The following is a 21,955-nucleotide window of genomic DNA, read 5'->3' as shown; positions in this document are numbered from 1 at the left end:
CTGTGGCTTTGCTTCAGCCCGAAGTACACACAGACAAGCACCCAAAGGAGGACTAAATGCGGATTGAAATGACACTCATTTTAAAGATATGTCTCAGCAAATGAGTTGCCGCGTAGCTGGCTGCAAGCCCAGAGCCTTTCAGTGAAACATCCTAAATAATTCAGCTCCGTTGGTCTGTAATATAAAGTGCAAATGTGACTCGGTTTTTCAGACCAGTTCTGAACATCAATAATAATAAACCAGAGATAACGTATTTTGTTCTCATAGAATTGGAACAAATTGAAGTATCTGTGCAAAGGCACACTGGATCAAGGGGCAGAGGGGACAAGGTCTAATTTTTACAACAAGCAGTTTTCCAGAGACGGACTGTTCCTAAGAAAGGGGTATTAACCCCCAGCCAGTGGGACCTGGATACGTGCTCCTGACAGCGAGCATGACAGACACTCTACTGCTGTCCCTGGAGCAGGCAGGGGTCCACACACTAGATGTCACAGAGCCTGGCTCTAAAATACGCACGACCATTAGAAATTTCTCTTAAATTGCCCCCTTTCGCTCACTGTTTTATTCTTACGTCACCTTTATCACTTACTCCTTTGTCACTCATACGCTCAGCCTTGCAGATCCGGCTCCCAGTCTTCTTCAGGGCTCTCTCTCAGCTCACAGTGCGCACGAGCCTCCCTTCTGGTTCTATTCGTCCCTTTCTCCTGAAGCTTCCTTAGAAGTATGGATGGAGGCAGAGCTCTAAGAAACCAGACTTAAAGGCTCCCTCCACATCCTGACCCTTCCCCTCTTACCTATTCCTTCCTCCTGTTTTCTGATGACCAGTATCTTCAAAGGCTCTCCAGAACTCTGCAAATGTAGAAACTTCAGGAAAGGTAGGAAGGAAACATAGCCAATCTATATATAAATAAAGCACATTTTCAGAACTTTTTCTTTTTTAATTCTTTGTATTCAAAGTTGTTTCTCGGGCTTCCCTGGTGGCGCAGTGGTTGAGAATCCGCCTGCCGATGCAGGGGACGCGGGTTCGTGCCCCGGTCCGGGAAGATCCCACGTGCCGCGGAGCGGCTGGGCCCGTGAGCCGTGGCCGCTGAGCCTGCGCGTCCGGAGCCTGCGCTCCGCGACGGGAGAGGCCACAGCAGTGAGAGGCCCGCGTACCGCAAAAAAAAAAGAAAGTTGTTTCTCACTTTACCAAACCATTTGGGACCTAATCACAGACAGCAGAATACCTTTCAGGAGTGAAGCATCTCTTGTACTATTTGGAACCATCACCGCACACTCTGCTTAAAAGTGAAGTGATAAGATGACGAAGTGGATGCCTGTGCACCATGCCTAGGCTGCCAGGTCCCTGAGCGGAGTTGCTATCTGTTACCTAGCTCAGCTTGCTCTACAAGACCTGTGACAGAGCAAGCCTTGTACAACACATAGATGATTGTTGAAGCAATGTGATTTGATTTAGAATTAACTCCATCATCATTCAATAAGGAAGGACTGAAAATTCTTCCCACACTCTGCTGATAGAGTGCATCTCTATATTCAGACGTTCTTTTCCCTCTTCCTCCTCCCTTCAGTTACATAAACAGTGTGTGAGCCGAGCCTTCCTCGGGGCCATTTCCTAGGACAATGTTAGCCTAAGAACCTTTACTTGTTTTTAGAAACTTAGGAAGACAGGGGCATCCCATAAGCAGCTGGTTTCCAGGTCAGAAGTCTTGCTCTGACCCTAAAATCAGGCTCCCCGCTCCATGAGTCTGTGCAGGGAAGACTAAGCATTCTAAGCAATGGATCTACTAATTCAACTTCTTAATCTGTCTCGAAGATGGAGATCAGTGTGAGTCCAATCCATGTTTAAATGGCGGCCTGTGCAAGGATGACATTAATTCCTATGAATGTTGGTGTCAAGTTGGATTTGAAGGAAAGAACTGTGAATTAGGTAAGTAACTATCTTTGGATTACTCGTGGTTCAAAATTTCCCTTTGAAACCAGATGCAACTGGAAAATGCAATGTGTATGTATCATAATTTTCTCTTAAATTATGGTAAAGAACCATCTATGTGAGATCTACACTCAACACATTTTGAAGTGTATGATACAGTACTGCTAACTCCAGGCTCTATGCTGTACAGCAGACATCTAGACCTATTCCTCTTGCATAACTGAAACTTGATACCTGCTAAACAACAACTCCCCATTTTCCCCTCCCCCCAGCCCCTGGCAAGCACCATTGTATTCTCTGCTTCTATGTGTTGGACTATTTTTAGACACCTCATATAAGTGGAATCATGCAGTATTTGTCCTTCTACGACTGGCTTGTTTCGTTTACCATAATGTCCTCTAGGCTCATTCATATTGTTGATTACGACAGAATTTCCTTCTTTTTGAAGGCGGAATAATATTCTATTGTATAAAACATACGTTCAAAGCTTATAAACACTGATTTTATCTGCAGTCATAGTTTCCAGGATGCGCTCAAGAGACTAGGTGAAGAACAATAGTAAGATTTGGTAGCTCACAGGAAGTGGTAATGATGTTCCACTAGCACATTCATCCTCAATACAACCACACGTAGCCAGCACCATTATCACCTCCATTCTACGCAAATGAGAAAAGTGCAGCTCAAACAGCTCAAAAATCACAGAAGCAGTAAACAGTTGAGCCAGGACTTGAACTTCAGTTGGTTTGGCCAAAACCCATTCTTCTAACTGCTACCCACAAAATACAAAGAAAACTGACCCATAAAATCGTTAGCGCTCGTGACTAAGTTGCTATCGACAAAAGCAGTGGAAGTCAACTAAGTAAAGAACTGGGGTATGGGAAGGCCAATTCTCCCATATACTAGGCACTTCTCCACGCATACGAACCACTTCACCTATGAAATCTGTTGACAAAAATCAAAACTCATTCCTGAATTTGACTATACTGATTACGCTGAAAGAGTTACATAGAAAATCTAGGATCATTGTGCATCTTTTCTTTGCATATCCTAGAATTTTTTGTTCTGAGATTTTGGCAATTGGAACAGTAAACCCCGAAGTCCTTTACCCACTCGTTTATTACCTCTGGATGCAGGATTACTGGTATCGAGATTGTGAAAAGCATACAGTGCTAATGACAGTTCTCTTTCTCCTCTGAAACTCCAGAAGAACAGAGATGCGGTCCTAGGGAAAGAATTTAACACCACAGGCTACATGACTAACACCACAGGCTACATGCCTAAGGGCAAAGAGTAGAAAATTAGCAAGACTCTATTAAGGCGTTATGGCAACCCACCTGACATACACATGAAACGGGCATAAAACAGAATGAACCGCAGCAGCCGCACTTGTCCTACTGAGAAGGGAAAAAGTCACCTCTAATGCTGTTCAGAAATCCTTTCAGTGCTAAAGAGAAATCCACTGATCATCTTCCTTTGAGATCCAAAAGATAAAAAGGAATAGAAGATAGGAAAAAGAAAAGGTGGCAGGGCAAAAACATTTAAAAAAAAAAAAAAAAGAAAGAAAGAAAGAAAAAAGGCGATGCAGGTGGATGGACTGTACCCTAGGCTTGGCCTCCCACTCCTGCAGGCTTCCCAGCACGGGGACAAACCGATGTCTGCGTTCCCTTTCCTGTGGGTGTGTTCATTAGCTCAACACCTCTGAAGTGCTACTTTCATCTGAAAGGTTATAATTTCAAGTTCAGATTGACCTAGATAAATCCGATCCTGCCATTATGGAAACCTACAGAAACTGATAAGAGTATCAGCTTAAATAATATAACTGTTGGAGCTGAGGGAGTGAAGGACTCAACTGGTCTCCATTAAGAATGAAGGGCATATGGTAGCAAAGTATAACTGAAAACACTGTTTAGTATTAAACATTCCTAAATGTCTTTAGTTTAGAAATAAAGACACTTTAAAAGAGGCAAAGAGCCCTGAGGAATGTAGCTATAAGCACAAAACTGCTATAACAGGTTTTGCTACGTGTGTGAGGCTACAGTCTACACAGCAAAAGTGCTAAGTCTAGGGCTTCCCTGGTGGCGCAGTGGTTGAGAGTCCGCCTGCCGATGCAGGGGACGCGGGTTCGTGCCCCTGTCCGGGAGGATCCCACGTGCCGCGGAGCGGCTGGGCCCGTGAGCCGTGGCTGCTGAGCCTGCGCGTCCGGAGCCTGTTGCTCCGCAACGGGAGGGGCCACAGCAGTGAGAGGCCCACATACCGCAAAAAAAAAAAAAAAAAAAAAGTGCTAAGTCTACAACAGACACCATCTCAGGCCTCTCGGGTTCCCCACGTTTTGGTTTGGTCAGGGCTCTGCAGTGACACTGCAGCCACCACTACACCTGGCCTCTAGGGTGTCTTGAGCTCCCCCAGCCCACCTGAGCAAGGTTTAGAAAAATCCTCCCAGCTTGCTTAGTTCAGAAACAAAGTGGGAATTCTCTCAAAAAGCTCTTTATCTCAGACACTAGAGGAAAGCAAAAGCATATACAAGCTCCCATTTAAGCTGCTGCTTCAAACTGAACTAAGGACTAGTCTCAAAAGCTGCTAGAAAAACAGCACAGTTTATGGAGTATCTGGGCCCCAAGTCCCTTGCCTCACCCTGTCTCGGAAAGGGAAGGAGATTTCCACTGTTAAATCCCTGTTGTTTTCCTCTTCTCTCGTTCATCAGGCTCCTCTCCAGGGGAGAGAGGTGCAAATATTCAGGGCATGCTTTCTAGTTAGAACAATTAATTGGCTATTGTGTCCCTTTGGCTGGAATAAAGACCACTGTATGTACCCAGCTACACATCACACCTGAGTCCTTTTCAGATAAATCAAAGTCTATAAGAACGTGGTCATTCCTGTCCCTTCTAAAGAGTCACAAGAGGCATTTCCCGACAGTAACAGAGGATGGAAAGAAAAACAAGCATATAAGCACTTTTTTTTTTCCGTTTTGCTAACACGTCACAGACACTACTAATTTACTGCGCTATTTCTGTGGAGTAGAAAAAAGAAAATATCTTGAGTTTAGCCGAACAACAGCATATTCTGTGATACACTGGTTAAACAGAACATCTTTTGTCCAAGCTTTGGTTTTCCCAACCATGGATAAATATATCAGGGAAGATGAAGGCAGAGTAAAATAAAGGAGAACACGATAACTTTTGTCGTAGGCATGAGGGGAATTAGAAAGAGGTATTTGTGCTAACACGGAGGGAGAAGAACAGAGGCTTTGACACACACGTCCTTCCACGGATATTCTAGGCACTGAGATCAGCCCCAGGACCAGGCAGAACCCACACCCAATACAGTGCCTGACGTCTGAGCGCTCAAGAAACAATTGATGCATGAGGCTCACAGTGGCTGTCCCTGAGGTCCAGGACTACAGACCTCTCAACTGGAACGCCTCGTGCTGTTATTCTCTTTCCAGACTCGAGTTCTTTAACTGAGGTCAAAAGACTGCTGGTCGGACAGCAATATCTCCCACTGCGTGTGCAAACCAAGCCAGAGGACAGCAACAGCGGCAACACGCAGGGCTGCAAAGAGCAATGACGAACGAGGAAAATGACAGAGAGGTCTAGTTACCTAGCCAAGGACGCAGCATCAGAATCGGGAAAAGCACCCTGACTTTACCCACTCCCGTTGTGCATGGCCTGGACCAGAGGAGTCAGCACCTACCACCCACCTCTGTGAACTTAGCACAATCTCATATTGACTGAACACTCCCTGCAGGTGGTATTTGATTTGGCTGAACACTTTAGTATTGCTTTGTAGCAACAAAATGATTGCTAGTAACATGAGAAGAGCCAGGGATGTAATCACCAATAGTGAGGAGAAAGGTCTTTAAAAAATAAATAAATAAATAAATAAATAAATAAAAAAGGACCAAGTGCCGCCTTTTTGGATCGTGCACTTAGTGGATTATTGGTAGCGAAGGTTAAAGCTCAGGCTGGTTCCTTTGCCTACCTAGTAACAGTTGATTTGCCTCCCCTTACTTCCTGAAGTATCAGTAAGGAACATGAGCGAATCATTACATTAGCCTATGCTACCTATGTAAAATGTAATTACGAAATTTAGATCTGTCACTCAAAAATCCATAATATACTCCAAAACCATATAGTCACTGGGCTAGCCTGGAATCCCCCGGGAAAAAAGAGTCTGTGACAGAAGCTTATCTATTAGGCTGTGCAATTCTAGGGGGGCAAGAGTAAGGGATGGGGGAGTGAGGAAAGGAGAACCAAGAGTAAAAGGAGTCATCTCGCCTCGTCTGCGACTGACTGTTTGATCTCCCGGGACTGTTTTCCAAGAAGCCACGTGAGCTGGCCTCAGGAGAGAGTCAGCCTCGGAGGGGAAAAGAGGTGAAAGAATCTGTCCATCAGCATCCTTCTCCAGATGGTCAACACTTCAGCCCGTGGGGCTTTAACTCCCTTGCATCACCAGGTCGTACGTGCTGGGGCCCCCTAGAGGTCACGTGGCATGCCAGGCCTCAGCATCAACCCAGGAACGTCAAGCTGAGAGGCGAGAGGCACACAGTGCAGATCTGAGCCCAGGCCATTCAAGGCTGCACCTGGACGAGGCCAGCGGAAGTCCATGCAGAGCTGATCACCAGGGTGCTGGGGACGGATGTGGGTGAGGCTGCTGGGGACTAAGGTGGCGCACGAAGAGGTGGCTAACACAGTCGCTCGCGTTCAGACTCTCCGTGTTCTAACTGCACTGACAAGTGAGCACTTCTCTTGAAGGCTGTACTGCTGTTGAGCCTGTAGGTAAGGGGGAAGGTGCCTGCCATTCACTATGTTCCTATGCTGCTCTAGAGACAGAAATAGGCCCAAGGGCAGAGCCTGTTTCTCTTAACTCAGCAGGTCTCAGCCAGCAAGCCCTAAACCCTGCTACTTCTTGTTATTGAGATCGCATCAGAGAAACAAAGGGAAAGCACGCAAATTAGAAAATGGAAAATAAGATGGCGGGAACAAGCCAAATATATCAGGAATCACAATTAATGTGAATTGGGGTTAATGACAATTTTCAGACTGGAGTTAAAAATCTAATTGTATGCTGTTGATAAAAGAGACACCTAAAATAAAACTCTACCAGGAGGCTAAAATAAAAGGATGTAAAAACATTTGCCAGGTAAATGCTAACAAAAAGAAACTGGCAAAGCTATCTTAATATCAGACAAAACAGAATCCCAACAAAAGGCATTATAAGAGACAAAGAAAGATATTTTAGATTAAATAAGGGAGCTTGTATAGGAGAGTAAAGAAAATATGAGCCAGTAGAATGCTTATCATTGTCAACACATAGTGTTTCTGGCATTTAGCTCCCTTAAAGGACCCTATTTCATTCTCTTGTGTTGACACATACTCACGTCAGCCAGCTTTAAGTTTGCTTTGAAAAACTGGATTATATTAAAACCAGGCACTTCTATTCAGCAAAATATACTATTTAGGGTGAAAAGGTAAGTCACGGAGTGGGAGAAGATATCCACAATACATATATCCAGTAACTGGAACTCTCACACACTGATGGTGGGAATCCAAATTTGCACAATTATCTTAGAAGACTACTTGGCAGTATCTACTAAACCCGAACACATGGTCCAATCATTGCACTCATGAGTATATATCCAGTAAATATGCACGCATGTTACCAAAAGATATGTACAAGAATGTTCATTACAGCATTATACATAGAGCCAAAAACTGGAAACTCAACTCAAATATTCACCCACAGTAAAATGGATGAAAGAAGGTAGTAATATTCATACAATGGAACATACTACACAGCATGCAGATGAAGTATAGGCATACAAAACAACATGGGTGAAGCTCACCGACAGAATGTTAACTGAAAGACACAGAGGGGTACATATCGGGAGCTTCTCCTTATATAAACTTCGTGAACAGGCAAAACTAATTCCCTGTTACAAGTCAGGGTAATGGTAACTTTGGGAAGGAGGAAATAGTGACCAGAAGGGGGAATTAGGAGAGCTTCTGGGGCATTGATAACGTCCTAGGTACTGATCTGTTTACTGTTTCAACAAGCGCAGTCACCTTGTGAAAACTTATTCCAAAATTCTGGGTACTTTTTGGAATATGTTATACGCTAATAAACAGCTTTTTTCATTGCACTCTATGATTTTGTGAAAGTAGTATATCTACAGCTTCAGTTTTATGCCAAATCACATATATTGCTGCCACCATTTTTATGCCTTATGAAGAACTTTATCTTTTTTTTCCTACTCTTAGCTCAAGGTTCACACACTTCTCTCCATCAATGCCCCCAGCTCATATCTGACCTGTACAGGAGTCAGTAGTTTCATGTACTTTTTAGAAATGCATGTCAAATGATGTTATTGCTGGGACTTCCCTGGAGGTCCAGCGGTTAAGACTTCCCCTTCCAATGCAGGGGGTGTGAGTTCGATCCCTGGTCAGGGAGCTAAGATGCCACATGTCTCAGGGCCAAAAAACCAAAACATAATACAGAAGCAATACTGTCACAAATTCAATCAAGACTTTAGGGCTTCCCTGGTGGCGCAGTGGTTGAGAGTCCACCTGCCAATGCAGGGGACGCGGGTTCGTGCCCCGGTCGGGGAGGATCCCACGTGCCGCGGAGCGGCTGAGCCTGCGCGTCCGGAGCCTGTGCTCCGCAACGGGAGAGGCCGCGACAGTGAGAGGCCCGCGTACTGCAAAAAACAAAAACAAAAACAATCAAGACTTTAAAAATGGTCCACATCAAAAAAATCTTTAAAACAAATACATGATGCTATTGCTGTTGATTCTGCTTTCTTTCAGATGCGACATGCAGCATTAAGAATGGCAGGTGCAAGCAGTTTTGTAAAAAGGGCGCTGATAACAAGGTGGTTTGCTCCTGTACTGCCGGATACCGACTTGCAGAGGACCAAAAGTCCTGCGAACCAGCAGGTCGAAATCTAAATAAGTTGTTTTTTAAGCTCGGCAGATACATTCTCCAAATCCATATTTGAACTTTTTGCATTATAACTAACCTACATAATTTTATGCCCTACTTGTTTCTACTTCCTTATGAAATCATAGAAAAGACTAGTAGCTTGGACAAATTCATTTTTCAAAATGCATCATCGTTTTAAATAGAAATTCTGCAACTGTCTTCAGTCTGAATTCTTTTCTGTGACCGATTTTTTTCTCTGACCTTTATATCATGAAGCAATCAATTTGTGTGATTCCTGTATGCATACTTGTAATTCGCCAAGTCAAATTAACGTAGTGATTCCATAACATAAAAGATACGTACGTGACTGACTGATAGGCTTCTAGAACAAGGACAGTGAATTTTAAGCATGATCTGTCCGGGTGTGGCTGGCTCACTCCAAGAAAGTTATTGCCTATCCTTGGGGCTCAGCTGAGTTGACATGCTTGGCAGCAGAACAGTTCCGACAACCATCTGTTTTAAGTTGTGTCAGGCTGATCAGCACAGTCAGTCTATACAGCAGTGGACAAAGCAATGTTTCCCACTCATGTCAACCATGCCACCATGCTGACAGCTGACTGGTGTGTTCAGAGCATCTCCACTCCAAACTCATGCTGCTCTTCTCTGAAAAAGAAGGCAGTAGAAACTTGGATTTTTGAAAAAAGCAGGTTCTGTGGGATCAATTACATTTGCTAAATGAGGGGTCTTTTTGAAGCAAACTAGATACGATTTCTTTTGCATTTCCAAAGCCTGATGTCTTATTAAATTGGTACATTAAATCACACACCATTCCTCTGTAACTGGGTTCGATACCTATCTCAGCAATGCACCCGGCAGAGGAAATTAAAGGCAGCACCGGAAGCCAAGAGTATACATGCTGCACTAAAATGAAGAGTCTCTAATGCTTCAGGGACCTGCCTGCCTCCTGTCCTTCTACCTGGTTCTTGACATACACTGCTTCAAATTAGCCTACCTAGGGAGGAGTGTGTGCGTACATCTGTTTTAACCTTCGAAACCTAACTTCCAGTGTAGACAGATAGCATAGTAGCTAAACCCTTATAAGCCCTTCTCTGTTATAAGCGAGGAAGAAAAATGGAGAACCACCTCCAACTATTAAGTGTTATATTTGAATATAGCCTTAGCTTTGGCAGAATGGGCCAAACCTAAAATAAGCTTTTCTGCCTTTCAGTAGTATTGGTCCCTTTTCTCTAGCTATTGTTGATGATTTATATTTATACACAAGTATTTTGAAGTAATTTCTTGTTTTCCCAACCACATGCTGTCTTCATGATACTCTGCCGCAGCTGGTTGCTATAGAGATGTCTGTTATAAGGAATGTGGAGAGAAGGAAAGTGAGAAGTGAAATGTGAGGTGACTTTGCTGGACTACAAATTTCCATTCTGGTTGTCCCCAGTGTTTCAGTAGACGATTTTTTTTCTTTAGGAAATAAACCAACCCAAGGTAAAAGGTGGCCAGTGCCCAGGTAGATGTGGCTGTAATAATCATATCAATAACTTATTTGGTTAATACTCAACAGCCAGGTAATTAAATCACAATGATCTCACCCCAGTGGATACCTAAAGTCCACCGTGGAATCTAGAAGGCATTCTGGTCTACAAAAGAAACCCTGGGAATTCCCTGGTGGTCCAGTGGTTAGGACTCTGCACTCTTACTGCTGAGGGTCCGGGTTCGATCCCTGGTCGGGGAACTAAAATCCCATAAGCCGCGCAGTGCGGCCAAAAGAAAGAAAGAAAGAAAGAAAGAAATCCTGTTAACAATAAGCAGCAGACATCCCATTTACCTAATTCTAAAATCAAAGTTACATGGCACCAGATTTCCATTCAGTTACAGTACTTGAGAGTAAGACTTTTTAGCAAAGAAACTAAACAGAAAGTCATTAGACTTTATAAAAGTCTTACAAAATTCAATTCTGGAACACCTCTTCTATTTCCATAAAGATGATGGATTCCTGAGCCAAATGTCCTTTTCATGAAGGGTTTGAAAACTTTCCATGAAAATAATTCAATTAACCTTTTAGTTTTAGACTATATTCATTGATTTGATTTTTTTTAAAAATATCGACGGGCCTACTTCTCAGAAGTGACAAGGATGGGCCTCATTTTCGATTTTTGTAATACAAGTTCTGCTTACCAATGAGAAATACCAGAACACTAATGTTTTTTTCCATTTGTCTAGTGCCATTTCCCTGTGGAAGAGTTTCTGTCTCAAACAGTCGTATGAAGTTCACCCGTGCTGAGACTATTTTTTCCAATATGGACTATGAAAATTCTACTGAAGCTGAAATAATTGTGGATACCATCACTCAAAGCAACCAATCATCCAATGACGTCACTCGCATTGTTGGTGGAGAAGAGGCCATAAGAGGTCAATTCCCTTGGCAGGTACTCTATGTTTATGGTGTGTCACAAACAGAGCCCAGTGGGCAAGGGCCAGGCCAGCTGGGAGGCTGAGGCTAGGACATCAGACAGACTTATTGGGATGAGGGAAGTATTTAGGCAAGTTTCAACACTAAGCCGGTTAAGGAAGCCCCGACAGGTGAGGAGCCACTGAGAGAGAAGCCCAGGGACAGCTACCACACAAGGTCAAGGAGAGTTCGGCATCAAGGAAATAGCATAGCAGGATTTCAGACAAGCAACAGGGAGGCCTGGAAGCAAGGTCACCGGTGCTGGGGTTCTGGGTATTACTTCAGCTTCAGCCCCTGGGAGAACTGGTGAGAGTCAGAAAGTCTCTAGGCCCAGAGAAACTGAATTATTTCGTAGGCATTTTTGAAACGACTCAGGAAGGATTAAGGCAAGAACTGGGTTACTGGAACCAGGGCATATGAGACAGGGGCTTGGTCAAAGGCTATAGTTCTCAAAGTGTGGTAGCATCAGATTCTCCTGGAAACTTGTGAGGAATGTAAATTTTCATGCTACGCCTCAGGCCTACTGAATCAGCATCCCTGAGGGGGAGGCCAGCAATCTGTGCACTAACAAGCCCTTCAGGTGATTCTGACGCACTCCACAATTTGAAACGCACTGGTCCAAAGGAAACAAACTTGTTGCAGAAGCTAGGCTCCAAAACACCAAACAGTAGACCCGTGGTACCTAGTCCCACATTTCTCCAGGTGTCATCTGCAGACAACCCACATGAAAATCACCTGTGCACATTTTTGAGGTAACAGCCAAGGGCTAGATTTGATACCCATCATTTCAAATCTTTTCACATCCTCCTCGCTGCACACTTAGTGTACCTGTTGTCTCCTTCCTATGGAGCCCAGCTAAGATCATTAGGAATGTTCAAGATCACTCATCCATGCCTGTGCCCATACACGTTCACTCGCTATTTCATCCATATGAAGTAAGATTACTGACTGTAAAGGTACCAAGCGCTAGGTTTTAGTTTTTTCCAAAATTGAAGAGCTGTGCTACTTGCTAGGATATTTGAGAAAGACCCTGCCATACTTTCACACTGAGGCCTTCCTCACCAGAGAACCATCTCTCCACACCCACCTCCACCCAGTTTCTCACAAAAGGTTACTGGGTTTCAAAAAAGGAGACAAACTGAGTGTGCAAAAGTCACTTTTAGACAAAATAAGAAAGAAAACCAACCAGAATCTCTCCCCATTTGTGGATGAGTCAGCTCGACCATGTCACCGTCAATCTGCAAGGTGGAAATGCTTGATCTGATTGCGGACAAGAATGCACCACACCTGCTGCAGCCCAGGCATCAAGAGAAAGCTAGCAACAGCTGGGGTTTCAATGGCCAAACTAGATCTGTGGCTCTGACGTAGGAAATACTGTTTAGCAATGTCACCTAGGAAAAAGTGATTCAAAATGCTGATGCGTCAATAAAAGGGGATGGGAAATAACGCGACCCCGTGGGTGAAGCAATCCCATAAAGCAGCACAGACAGAGTTCACTTTCCTCTGGAGTAACAGTTTGAACGAACTGGAAATGTCTAGTCTGTTAAAGAAAAGGTTTAGGTGAGCTGTTTGCGAGAGCTAAAGGGCCACAAGAGAAAGGAGACGACGACTTTTTCTTTGTAGACTTACGGGTGAAAGTTCCAGGCAGGCAGGTCGATCCTGGCCCCGGTTAAGAAAGCCCTTTCCAACCACTTGGGTCGGCCACGTGGGCTGGGCAGCTCAGGGAGGAGATTTGGTTGAACAGATGTTCGTGGAATTGTTGACTCGAGCTTCTCTGTCACTGGGACAGCAGCAGCGGGACAAGCCCATCCCGGAGAGCATCGAGGGCTCGGGCTCCCCTGGTGGGACATGAGCAGGACAGGCTAGGGACCGCAGCCACCCCGTGCAGCTCTGAGACCCTAAGGAGCGAGCTTCACCTTCCGCGCAGCTTGTCCGCGGCCGCGTGCATTTCTTACCTTATTCTAGGGCTTTCGTCTCCGCTTCCCGCTAGAGGAAAAACCGCTGCCGCCGCTGCCGCCGCCGCCGCCGCCGCCACTGCCGCCACTGCCGCCGCCGCCGCTGCGCCGGGTCAGCCACAGACGCTTCCCAGAAGCCCCTGCGCTTCCGGCCGCCTTGACCCCTGACCCCCAAGGTCAAAGGTGAAGGCGGGCTTGCCTGACCTCTGACCTCTGACCCCACATCACAGTGACAGAACACCCAAGAAAGGAGCGGAGGGAGGTGTGAGGCCAGTTTCCTTCCTTTTCTCTCCAGCTGCCCAGCGCTGGGCTCAGAGCCCCTGGAGAACTCTGGGGACGGGAAGCAGGGACTCTGCAGGGCCATTTAGGAGCGGAGAGAGGAAGCTAGAGGGGTAACTCTTATCTAGGAACAGAAAGGTTATTTCCTAGAGTCGGTATATCCTTAGCGGAGTGGGAAACTAAAACAGAACTCGAATTTCATACAGCTACAAAGGGAAACAATGAAAAATGTGAACATTAAGAGTTGCGAAATCGCAACACCTGTACCATGAGACCACCTTCATCAACAGCTTAATAGTGAAAGATTTGAGGAAGTAGCACTGTGTTTCGGCTTTCTAAAGCTTTAACTGGGTTTTGGTCCCATGCACTTGACCCTGCCAGCCCACAATTCTGAGCATGCGCAAGCCTGCCCCCAAGAGCTCTGTCCTCCTCTTCTGCTTTGAGTTAGGATCCGACTGGCCCTGTGTGTGAAGTACCAGATCTTTCTCTTGTTTTATCATGGGCCTCAGGTTCTGTATTAGCCATAATTATTGTACATTTAATAATTTGAAGATCATTCTATGAGATTGATAAAAACGGAATACGATGGAAACCAAGTAGTTAAGCTTTCCTTAATCCTTTATATTAGACTGTATCATATGCAATTGCCTGTATATAACCATTTTAACCAACAAAGTATGTCTTGAGAGGCAGTCTTGTCTATTCCTTATTCTATTCTTGGCCTAAACAATCTTTAAAATGTCTTAGCATTTTCCCCAGTCTTGGCTTTCCTCAGCTTTGGCCTGAAGCTATCCTTAAAGGTACCTGAGCGCTTGACCTATACAGCTACCTACACAGACCCAATCCTTTCCATTTGATTAGGATACACCCCCATAGCAGACAACATGCAGTTAGTTACCATCTGTACGAACCAGAACTTCCTCTTTTTTTTGCGGGGGGCGGGGCAGAGTGGGATTGGGAGGAAGATGTTACAGTAAGGTCCTAAGACTATACATATATCTTCACTTGGAAAGGTAATCCTCTATTTTTCCTAGCTCAGATGATACAGCTCCAATTAGCAGAAATGAAAACATAACATGTAATCTCATCTGGCCTCACAAAACTATTTTGAACAGAACATTTAGACAATTATTCTCTAGGATGGTTTGATGAAGTCTCTTTCAATGACGAATCTAGTTAACCATTAAAAGCCAAAAGTGAGGGCTTCCCTGGTGGCGCAGTGGTTGAGAGTCCGCCTGCCGATGCAGGGGACGCGTGTTCGTGCCCCGGTCCGGGAGGATCCCACATGCCGCGGAGCGGCTGGGCCCGTGAGCCATGGCAGCTGAGCCTGCGCGTCCAGAGCCGGTGTTCCGCGGCGGGAGAGGTCACAGAAGTGAGACGCCCGCGTACCGCAAAAAAAAAAAAAAAAAAAAAAAAAAAAAAAAAAAAAGGCAAAATTGAGCATCCCCTCTGTGGCCAGGAAAATGAAGTAGGTCCAAGGGCTGGGCGAATCACACCTGTGGGCATAATAAGCTGTGCATCATGTAGAAATGGTTTTGCTCTTCATATGAAAGAGAACAAGTGTGCAAAGAAAAAATGTTATTGTAAAGTTGGAGGTGGCTAGGTAGGGAGAGTGAGGGTTTACTGAAATCACAGGGAAAGACCAAGTTTGAGTTAAAAGGTTAGGAAGGGAACTACATGGCAGTAGCTATTACCCTAGGCTGGCATTGTCAGTGAAGAGTATCAAAACAGATATGTGAATGTGTGTTTTGCAGATGTGTGTGGGTGTGTGGGTGTCTGAAAGAGAAAACAGGCTCCTGTTAGGATGTGACAAACATGAAAATGTTTGACAGATCAGAACTCTGACATCCTTGCTCAGAACATATGCTTTCCCATTTTCCCCAACATCCTCCAAAGTGATGTCATACAAGAACTTGTCCTTCGCCAAGCAGACAGCTCATACCCAAACAGCTAATATTTAGATAGCTGTGATCCTGAGGTAGCCAAGCAAACGTTCAAAAACCAAGTCACTTGTAATATCTTTAAATGCAAATGTATTTTAGGGCTTTTTCTTGGCAAAGATGTTTGCTAAAATTTCTAATACCAATCAGGAATGGGCAAAAAAACACTCTTCGGGCTTAGAAGAACACAACTGTATTTCTCAGCCATCCACCAGAACAGCGTAGAAGCTCCCGGCAGCAAGTCTTTGGCAGGAGTCAGACTAGCTACATCAGATTAGTCTCTGTGCCCAGGGGCTGTGGCTATCATTCACTCTGGCCTAACTAGCCCATTAAGCTGAGAGATATCCAATTCACCTCTCATATAGAGGAGAAGCACCATTATATCATTGCATGTGAATGCTTAACTCCAGTTACTTGAGCAAATGTATTCAGTTGTAATCATTAGGCCCAGTAAAGAACAGTGTTACGCAAATTTGCTTGGTGATGAAACTCACCTGAGGTCTGGGCCAGCTTTATGAGCTGGTGACCAGTGCACTTGCACAGGACCCTGTCTTCAAAAGGTTCCCGCATTTGTAGTTCAATGCTTCGCATTTGTGTTTTGTAACTCAAGTTCAATGAGACAATGTAGCATGCGTGTGCTGGGGACCTGGAACCTCAAGTCACCACACTCTTACCTCTCAGCACCACCCAGGGACGGATTCTTGACTTCCCTCTCCCCTGTCCTGTGGTGCCTTGGCTAGCTCTGTCTCCCCTTTCCACAGCTGCCCAGGGACCATGGCCACCCCCAACCCCTGGCTCACTGGCAGATGCCCCCTCCTCACCCTCAACAGCTACCATTGTCATCCTCCTCCAGCACAGGCACAGGGAGGGTTGAGGCTGGGTGCACAGACTCTATGCCATTTGGGGACGGGGCGTGTCCACATGGCACCTCAGGACCAGAAATGCATCATAGCACATTTGGAGGGTGAATGGCAGGGGCAAACCTCTTGTCCACCTTCATTCCAGGACCTGAACATATCCTGGCAGGGAAGTTGAAATCCCTTGGGAGTCACTGTTTGCTGTTGATTGCTACAGTGGACCAGTGGGAAAGACTGGCTTACCCTTCCCCCTGCTGGGGCACAGGGCATCAGCACAGGGCTGGCAGAAGAGAGGACCTGGTAGCTGAGAGCTGCGTTTGTGCTTGCGTGCTCGATTTCAGGCTGTAGCCCCTGGGCACCTGTGAGGATCTGGCTCGCCCGGAGAATATCCCCCATACCCGAGGAAGCACAACTTTAAATAGTAAATTCAAAACACCATGATAGGTTGTGAGAGACCAGAGAAGGAAAGAAAAAGGTTTGTATTTTAGTATCTTCCGTAACGCTTTTTCCTGGCTTTTGAACAAGGTGCCCTGTGTTTTCATTTTGCAACAAAGCCCTACAAATTATGTAGCCAGCCCTGCCTGGAGTGAGGACTTTTAAAACAGAAAGGTCACCAAGCCTTGGGAATTCTGAAACCGAATTTCTCAAAGTTAATTATGCATAAGGATATTCTGGAGATCTTCATTTTCTCCCATCCCAGCCACCAAATATTCTCATTAAGTCTGGGTGGGCTCCCAAAGCTGCATTTTACAAGCATCCCAGATGATTCTACAGCAATCGGCCCACCAAGCACACTTGGAGAAATACTGGGTGCTTAGAAGCCTAGATTCTGAAGCCAGGCTGACTAGGGTTTGCATCCCAGCCTCACCACTAACTAACCTTAACTAACTAACTAACTGCATATCTAAACCTCAGTTTTGCTCATCTATACGTGGATATGTTACTGTCACTCCACAAAGTACATAAAACACTTAGCACAGTGGTTATCCATAGTAAGCAATCAATACAGGTTCAAAAAAAAATTAAGAAGCTTGTTAAGTCTGGGCGATGGGTACACTGGTGTTTATTATATTGTGTGAGTTTTCCTATATTTTTACTTTTCAACGTAAGAAGCAACAGCTAGAATGAGCGGGAAACCTGAAGTATGGAAAAGAGGGTCAGAGGCTTGCAGTGAGTCAGGCCCATGGGTCTCCAGGTAGGAGGCTAGTGCTTTGGTGTCTAGGATTCAGCAAGTGTTCCATAAATTGAATTCAGGACAAAAAGAATCTTCACTAGAATATGCCCCCAAGGACCTTCTCAGACTCACACTTGAAAGGAGTAACCACACCCCTTCCCTAGTTTATTATGAATGGGTTTATGCCTGGGGCTATGTGTGCTTCAGTAAAAGGTCAGCAGTTCACAAGGGCTAGTCAGGGCCCACAAAGGGTTTACCAAATGTGAGTGTGCCCTCTAGTGTCCACACTTCTCAGATGGATCAAGGCCCTTGCGTACACAAGAAGTGAAATTCTCCAACTTGATCTAGACATTGAGGTGGTAAAAATATTCATGAACCGCTCTGGCTATACAATGAATGTACAGATGAAAGAATGGATTGGCCTCTTATCTAATAATGCCCAGGCTCAAAGCAGCGCCCAAACACCTTTGTCTGCTTTGTCCGCAAATCAAACATAGCTTAATAGACCTTTTAGGACAGAGGCAGCTTACGGATCCAGTTGGGGGAGGAGAATAGAGTTGGGGGAGACCGGAAGGAGTGGGCGAGCTCCGGGATGGCCATACCACAGCCCTTAGGGAGGCCATAGGTCTCATTTCATATCATTCTGGTTTAGAAAGGGCTTGAAAAGACCTCCTGGAAAAATCAATAGTTTTTCTCTTTCAAATGATCCGTAGCAAGGAAATTTCCTCGTGCAGGGACAGAAGACTCAGTAATAACTATTGATCCCCAGGAGTCAAATAAGTGCGTTTCTGAATGTACCTGCCATATCCCCGCAATTCGTGCTACCAGAGAACCTGACTCACCTGGAAAAGGAATCCAAGGGCCCTGAATCATCAAAAGAAGCCATTTCCTCATAGTTGCCTCATCTGGTGCTATCACTGCTCATTCTCCTCAAGAGTTTCAGAAATGGCTTTTTTGATTGTGCTCCAGAGATACTAATTCATCTTCAAAGCTGACACTTTCCAGAAACACTCCACTTCCGCCAGCACCTAGAAGCCAACATTTTGCCCACTCCTCTAAACAGCACACATGGGGTTTTTTGTTCTGGATCAACGATATTATGTAGTAAGATTCATAATTTTGTCTCCACAGGTCCTTTTGAGTGATGAAATTGATGGGTTCTGTGGAGGTTCCATCGTTAATGAAAAATGGGTTGTAACTGCAGCCCACTGTATCAAACCTGGTGTTAAAATTACTGTTGTCGCAGGTAAATAAAGAATGATAGACGTCTGCAACATCCCTAGATCTTCTGCATGACTGCTAGATCATACTTTACTAAGGTCTAATAAGCTCATTGCTAAATAAGTTGAACTAGTGGTAGAGGGGCCATCTTTTCAAAATCCAATGTGTTCCATCCTCCAAGCCCCCCATCGTTCTTTTGGCGGACCTTTCATGTCAGTGCAGTACAATTATCTATTGATGTGTCCATTTCCCCACCAGACTGAGCCTTCCCAAAAGCCGTGTCATATCACTGATTCTTGTATCCTTGCACCTGGCACAAGCTGCAACCTGCCCTCAGTTAACATTGAATGAATGACTAAATGAATGTATTATCTGTACTCAAAAAAGGGGTCAAAATCTTTGAAATTGGGAACGTCTAGGATAATTCATAACAAGTCGATTCATTATCACCTGGAACCATGTAAGACTTGTAACAGTATGGGTGAACAGATCCATCTATCTGATGGTCCTGAATGGCTTTTTGGTCTGAAAAGTATGCATCGGCCCTCATTACATTTTACCAAAATCGTAACAATATAAGATCTTGACTGCCAGGTAATTCAATGATGCTAGGTGGACACTTGGAAACCGTGTTTCTTTGTGGGAAAGACTGTGACTGAAAAAGAAATTTCTTTTCAATAGGTGAGCATAACACTGATGAGCCAGAACCTACAGAGCAAAAGCGAAACGTGATCCGTGCTATTCCTTACCACAGCTACAACGCATCTGTTAATAAGTACAGCCATGACATTGCCCTTCTGGAACTGGATGAACCCTTAATGCTAAATAGCTATGTAACCCCTATTTGCATTGCTGACAGGGAATACACAAACATCTTCCTCAAATTTGGATATGGTTATGTGAGTGGCTGGGGGAGAGTCTTCAACAGAGGGAGATCGGCTTCAAGTCTTCAGTACCTGAAAGTTCCACTTGTTGACCGAGCTACATGCCTTCGATCCACAAAGTTCACCATCTATAATCACATGTTCTGTGCCGGCTTCCATGAGGGAGGTAAAGATTCATGCCAAGGAGACAGTGGGGGACCGCATGTTACCGAAGTGGAAGGTACCAGTTTCTTAACTGGAATTATTAGCTGGGGCGAAGAGTGTGCAATGAAAGGAAAATACGGAATATATACCAAGGTATCCCGGTATGTCAACTGGATTAAGGAAAAAACAAAGCTCACTTAAAGAAAAATGTATTTTCAAGGCTGATATGTTTGGGATTGAACATGGACAAGGTCCTTTACTAACTAATCACTTGCCCATCTCTTTAGATTTGAATATATACATTCTATGAATACCGCTTTCTCTCTTTACCAGAAGTCTAGCTAGAATTCATATTTTGCTAGAATACGTAGATTAGAAAATGTAATCACTAGAGAAATACACTGTGGTGGGAAATTGTGCCCATTCCTCCAGGTCCAGCCCTTGACAGAACTGTGAAGTTAAGTTCTTCATCCTGTGCGTCAGGCATTATGTTGCTCCACTGGGGCGACTCCCTGCTTCTCCGTGCTTAGCAGCATTCCATGTGCCAGATCCTTCTCACCTCTCCCGTCAAAACGTTAACATTTATTAGATCCATATCCAGGATATTTGGTCTAGTCCATCACAAGGCCAGCACCACACTCATACAGGAAGAACACAGGAGCCGCTGACAGGTTAAAACTCATGGGGAACACTACTTTTTTTTTGGTACCCTTATTCCTGCATCCTTTGTCCTTGCCAACTCCTAATCCCCAAATCAGTTCTGCTCTTTCTCTCTCCCTCTCTCCCCTTTTCCTTACATAGGCATTAAAGGAGGGAAGGGCAGCATCATACTGTTTCACTGTTGTGCACAATTATATATACCTATCAAACCCAGATTTGCGCTCAGTTTGCTCTTGGACTTGCTTTTCATTGCATAGGGATGAAGTAAGGTGCCTGAACTTGGTGGAGAAGTTCCTCTCAGACAGTCACATTATTAAAATACATACATAATGGAAGGAACAACCCATCAGAATAGTCTCCTAAGAGCTTTAATTGTGTTGTTATGGAGGTTTGACTAGACATGCTTCCATGAAGGCAAACGGGCATGTCATTGTAACCAAGAGAGCTGACATCAACCCAGGTGTTTTGTCCCCTGTCAGAACAGTCAGTTTGCAACTAGAGCTAATAGAGTCTTCAAGAAAAAATTTGTTGGTGTGTCTCCAGTGTTGTCCAGGGCTAAGGAAGAAGCTGCCCAGACCAGAGAAGATAGGCATCATGCCTCCTCAACTAGTGTATCACCACAGTGAAGAGGAGTGCACTCATTCCAATGAGCCAACCAACTCCCTTTTTCTGGTTCATGCTCCCCAAGCCACTGTTTGATTATAATTAGGCCTTCTATATTATATTTTCTAGAGGGTTACTGACCAACCAACACATCAATCACATCAATACTTCGATCTGTTAGACTATTTCCCTTTGTGAATTAAACTGGTGTTCTGATTCATACCTTGGCTCTTCACGAATTTGGGTGATGTGAATCATTTACTGTGCATGTGATTACATGTGGAACTACTGACAACATCATGTTTTGGACCACTTTGACCTCATCAAGCTGCTGCTGCTCCTGCCCTCATCTCACCCACCGCCAGGCCTCACACTTGCTGATTCTTTCAAGTTACTCTAGTTAATCCCTTTTTCCTTTAGGCTTTCAAACATAAGTATCAATAAATGTAGTTTTCAATGTCTCAAAGTGTTTCTTGTTGAATCATTCCCAGAGAGAGCTCCCAAACCCTACATTCGGCAGGACACTCAGAAGAATGTGTCCAAGTGCCATATGACACAGCAGAGATTTGATGGTCTGCTGTCACCCAGCTTTCATGGGAGGCAGCATGTGTGTGTCCTGGTGAGGACAGTGGTCTGGATCCACACGGGATGATTGAGTCTAAACAGCTGTGAATATGGCCTTGGATAAGTCACTCCACATTTTGTGCTTGGATTTCTCCATTGTGCAGTGAGGGAGTTTGACAGGATGCTCTCTAAAGGCCCTTGTTGACACTGTGATAGTCAGTGGGTTCATGTTCTTCCATGCCTTTATTCAACAAATATTCAAGGAGTGATTACTGTATCCCAAACACCAAGAGTGTTCATTACAATTTAAGTTCACATTTATATATTTTGTGAGTTAACTAAAATAATGTATGTGAGTTGCC

At 44.6% G+C, this 21,955-nt stretch overlaps 1 protein-coding gene and 1 non-coding gene across 2 annotated transcripts in view; both read left to right on the top strand.

Moving 5' to 3' along the window:
* Nucleotides 1-21,492, top strand: part of F9 (coagulation factor IX) — a 29,742-nt gene extending 8,250 nt beyond the window's left edge. Inside the window, exons 4-8 of the mRNA XM_059049923.2 lie at nucleotides 1,814-1,927; nucleotides 8,734-8,862; nucleotides 11,084-11,289; nucleotides 18,649-18,763; nucleotides 19,420-21,492. Of these exons, the coding sequence (XP_058905906.1) occupies nucleotides 1,814-1,927; nucleotides 8,734-8,862; nucleotides 11,084-11,289; nucleotides 18,649-18,763; nucleotides 19,420-19,967 (1,112 nt within the window). The 3' untranslated portion in view covers nucleotides 19,968-21,492. The remainder of the gene's footprint in view (nucleotides 1-1,813; nucleotides 1,928-8,733; nucleotides 8,863-11,083; nucleotides 11,290-18,648; nucleotides 18,764-19,419) is intronic.
* TRNAK-CUU (transfer RNA lysine (anticodon CUU)) lies at nucleotides 10,523-10,595 on the top strand. The gene has a single exon. It is a non-coding gene; the product is annotated as a tRNA-Lys (tRNA).
* Nucleotides 21,493-21,955: the final 463 nt, after the last annotated feature.

This window comes from Kogia breviceps, chromosome X, assembly GCF_026419965.1.
Source record: "Kogia breviceps isolate mKogBre1 chromosome X, mKogBre1 haplotype 1, whole genome shotgun sequence".
Lineage (NCBI taxonomy): Eukaryota > Metazoa > Chordata > Mammalia > Artiodactyla > Physeteridae > Kogia > Kogia breviceps.
Note: the sequence above shows the minus strand (reverse complement) of the source record. Positions and strands in the feature narration are given on the sequence as shown.